Here is a 3,342-nt window from a genome sequence, read left to right as displayed (position 1 = left end):
ACGTTGAATATTATTTATGGTTTTAACTTTATACACAAGTGCCAAAATACTATAATCAATTTTCCTAGTGTTCGTTTCCTCGTTACTTTTGTGTTGTTTGTTTATAAGAAAATATAAAAGGTTTTATAAGATAAATGGATTAATCATATTTTTGGTTGGCTCTACGATATCTATGTGGCGGCTCGAGACATCTCGAATTAGAGAATCGAAAACATTTAGTAGTTACTAATAGTTTAAGAGTTTGCTTGATGTTAATATTTGTAATGTGCTAAGCACGAGCACTGATTGATGTCACAAGTTATGTCTGTGAATAGTAAGTAATCAGAAATCCATTATTGTAATTAAAATAGTTGAAAAAGTTCATTTGAAAATCACGAACCCATCGAGATCGTGACTCACGTGTTAAAAAGATGGAAATTAATCGTCATGCTAGTTTAAACACGGAATGACGTCATCAAATAATAAAATATGAATTATTTTCAAACTCAGCACAAAAAAGGAGCAGTTCGTTCGTGGTTAACGTTTATCGAAACGCATAAAACAAATAGATATTTTATTCAGAATTTAAGCAAAAATACAACGGTCACTGACATTAACCAATTACTATGCGTGTTTCATTCGTCGTTCTAGCTCAATTCGAAGCGATCTAAGTGAAGAAAAGTCGAAGAACGAAATTGAAGGAGTCTGTGAAGTAGAAAAAAGAAACGTAAGACCTCTATTATCCTGTCATATTTGTTATAATGAGCTTATTAGTCAATTATGTGATATAGCAGATAACAGCATGGTCGCAGTCATCATGGACCCCCTAGAAGACTTGGCATGTCCCCCCCCTAAATAATTTTTGCAATTATGCTGCGCATGCGCATAGATATTGAAGGCTAATCCTTAACCATCACATACATTCCGTGCACAGTTTTTGCTGCTTTCTCCCTGGTGGACAGTGAGTCCCGGGGAAATATCCCTTGACCTCCCCCTCCCGGCCCTCTTACTAAGCCTGAATAACATGACCTTTATATCACCAACCTTGGAAATGATGCACTCGCCCGTGAATGTTGACCTAACTGTGAAATGTTGCACTCGCCCGTGAATGTTGACCTCTTTAATATTATCTTATAAATCTAGTAAAAATTAAATATATAAAGCAAAACTATCTGAGCAGCATAAGTTATCTAAAACCTAGTGAAGCGCATCCGTTGGTATGTATAGGCACGAATCTATGTTTTTCATAAATGGTTTAAATTGAAATATAACGGTAATTAGTGGTTCAGTAGAATGTACGTGTGGTGGCGCTAGCAATAACCTGATTCTAAAGATGCAACGGTTTCATGACGAAAATAAGTCCGCCACTTAATCCCAAGATGGCCAATTTTGACACCAGAAAAATCTTGAGAAACACGGCAAAATGGGCAAGTCAATATTTTTGTTTCTCAATGCGTGTTGTCTGTAAAAAAATGTATCTTTGTACCAAATTCCATATAAATTGGTTGAAACAAGGCTAAGTAATTCACCAAAACCCTTCAAATTATGGGTTTATTTACATAAAATGACCCCATAAAATGACCAAAAATGTGCATATCAAAAATTTGTTTACGTATATGTATGGTAAAAAAAAGCATCTTTGTACCAAACCCCATGCAAATTGGCCAAAACACAGCAGAGTAATTGTCAAAAAATTGCAAAATTATGCTTTTTGTGGCATCTTGACCCCCTCCCCCCATAATTACTAAAAATAGACAAATCCGCCAGATTTGTTTGTAAATGTGTGGAACCTGTACAAAAAGTATCTTTGTACTAAATCCCATGTAAATTGGTCAAAATATGGCCGAGTAATTGACCCAAAAAACCCCAAATATGCTCTTTTTTTTCTGAGGTATGACTCCCTAAAAAGACTCAAAATAGGCACATTCGATTTTTTTTGTATGTCAATGTGTGGGGCACGTAAAAATGTTTATTTGTGCCAAATTTCATCTTGATTTCTGTGAATATGGCCGCACAGGAGTCCTAAAGATACATTTTTGGGTTATTTCACCTTTGACGCTTTAAATACTGATAAAGGATTCACTCACAAAATATTCCATGCGTATTGGACCAAGGTAAAACCCTACTAAGTTGTAAGTCATGTTCCATGAGTATGTTAAAAGCCTTTTATGTTTAATTTATTTTGGAAATTTGGGCGCAAAGTTAGAGAATGGCTAGTTGACATTACAAACTTTACTGTAATCGTGAGATTTACCTGTCATTTTTATAATACACACGACTCCAAAATGCGACAATGGGGCACGAACAATGGACCTTCAGTTTCACACTTCGACACGTTTACCACCAGACCACATTTTTTTTTAAAGCTGTCTTCAGTGAAACGTAATACTTACCATTACTTCTAAATGACATCTAAATAGCATCAAATATAGCACAATAGCTACTGGACTTGTTTACTTATTGAATTAGCACAAATATACTAGGGTGAAGGCAGCTAGTTAACCCTAATCACCGCCAACTCTTGGGCTACTCCGTTATTAACGAATAATGAGATTGATCACCACATTATAACGCCCCCGCGACTAAATGCACGAGCTTGTTCGACGACGAGTTTCTCTCGTGCGACTCGCAGATGGTGAGTCGAGTGCCCTAACTACCGGGCCAAACCAGGTTTACAGTAACCGGTAGATGAATGCAAGACAATATCCAGTTGTAGAGGCCCATGGTAGGAATGTTAAGTTATATTTAGCTTCATTCGTGAAAACTTTGATTGAAGGCAAACTTTGGAATATTAATATTATAGAACAAGCTAATGTAAAACACGTCACCAACAGATTTGTATTTTCCACCAGATCTCAAGAAACCAGACAATATTTGTAGGACTCTACACGTCTGAGAGACGTCACGTGATTAAATCTATGTATCATAAAAAAATTAAATATTTAAAACATTCATATTCTTCTGTATATCCAGCAACATCTTTCTTTTCACAATGGATGTCCTACCAACAGCTTTATTTTATCACTGGATATCTTACCAACATCTTTCTTTTACAAGTGTGAAAATAAAGATGTTGGTAAGATATCCAGTGGTAAAATAAAGATGTTGGTAAGATATCCAGTGGTAAAAGAAAGATGTTGGTAAGATAGCCAGTGGTAAAAGAAAGATGCTGGTAAGATATCCAGTGTTAAAATAAAGATGTTGGTAAGATATCCAGTGGTAAAAGAAAGATGTTGGTAAGATAGCCAGTGGTAAAATAAAGATGTTGGTAAGATATCCAGTGATAAAATAAAGATGTTGGTAAGATATCCAGTGATAAAATAAAGATGTTGGTAAGATATCCAGTGTGAAAAGAAAAATGTT

At 35.4% G+C, this 3,342-nt stretch overlaps 1 protein-coding gene across 1 annotated transcript in view; it reads left to right on the top strand.

Annotated features, from left to right (window-relative positions):
- The window catches only part of LOC106474637, a 37,106-nt gene that overhangs the window by 18,720 nt on the left and 15,044 nt on the right, over positions 1-3,342 (top strand). Inside the window, exon 6 of the mRNA XM_013935327.2 lies at positions 631-706. Coding sequence (XP_013790781.1) covers positions 631-706 — 76 coding nt within the window. The remainder of the gene's footprint in view (positions 1-630; positions 707-3,342) is intronic.

Source organism: Limulus polyphemus, unplaced genomic scaffold (genome assembly GCF_000517525.1).
Source record: "Limulus polyphemus unplaced genomic scaffold, Limulus_polyphemus-2.1.2 Scaffold7464, whole genome shotgun sequence".
Taxonomy (NCBI): domain Eukaryota; kingdom Metazoa; phylum Arthropoda; class Merostomata; order Xiphosura; family Limulidae; genus Limulus; species Limulus polyphemus.
Note: the sequence above shows the minus strand (reverse complement) of the source record. Positions and strands in the feature narration are given on the sequence as shown.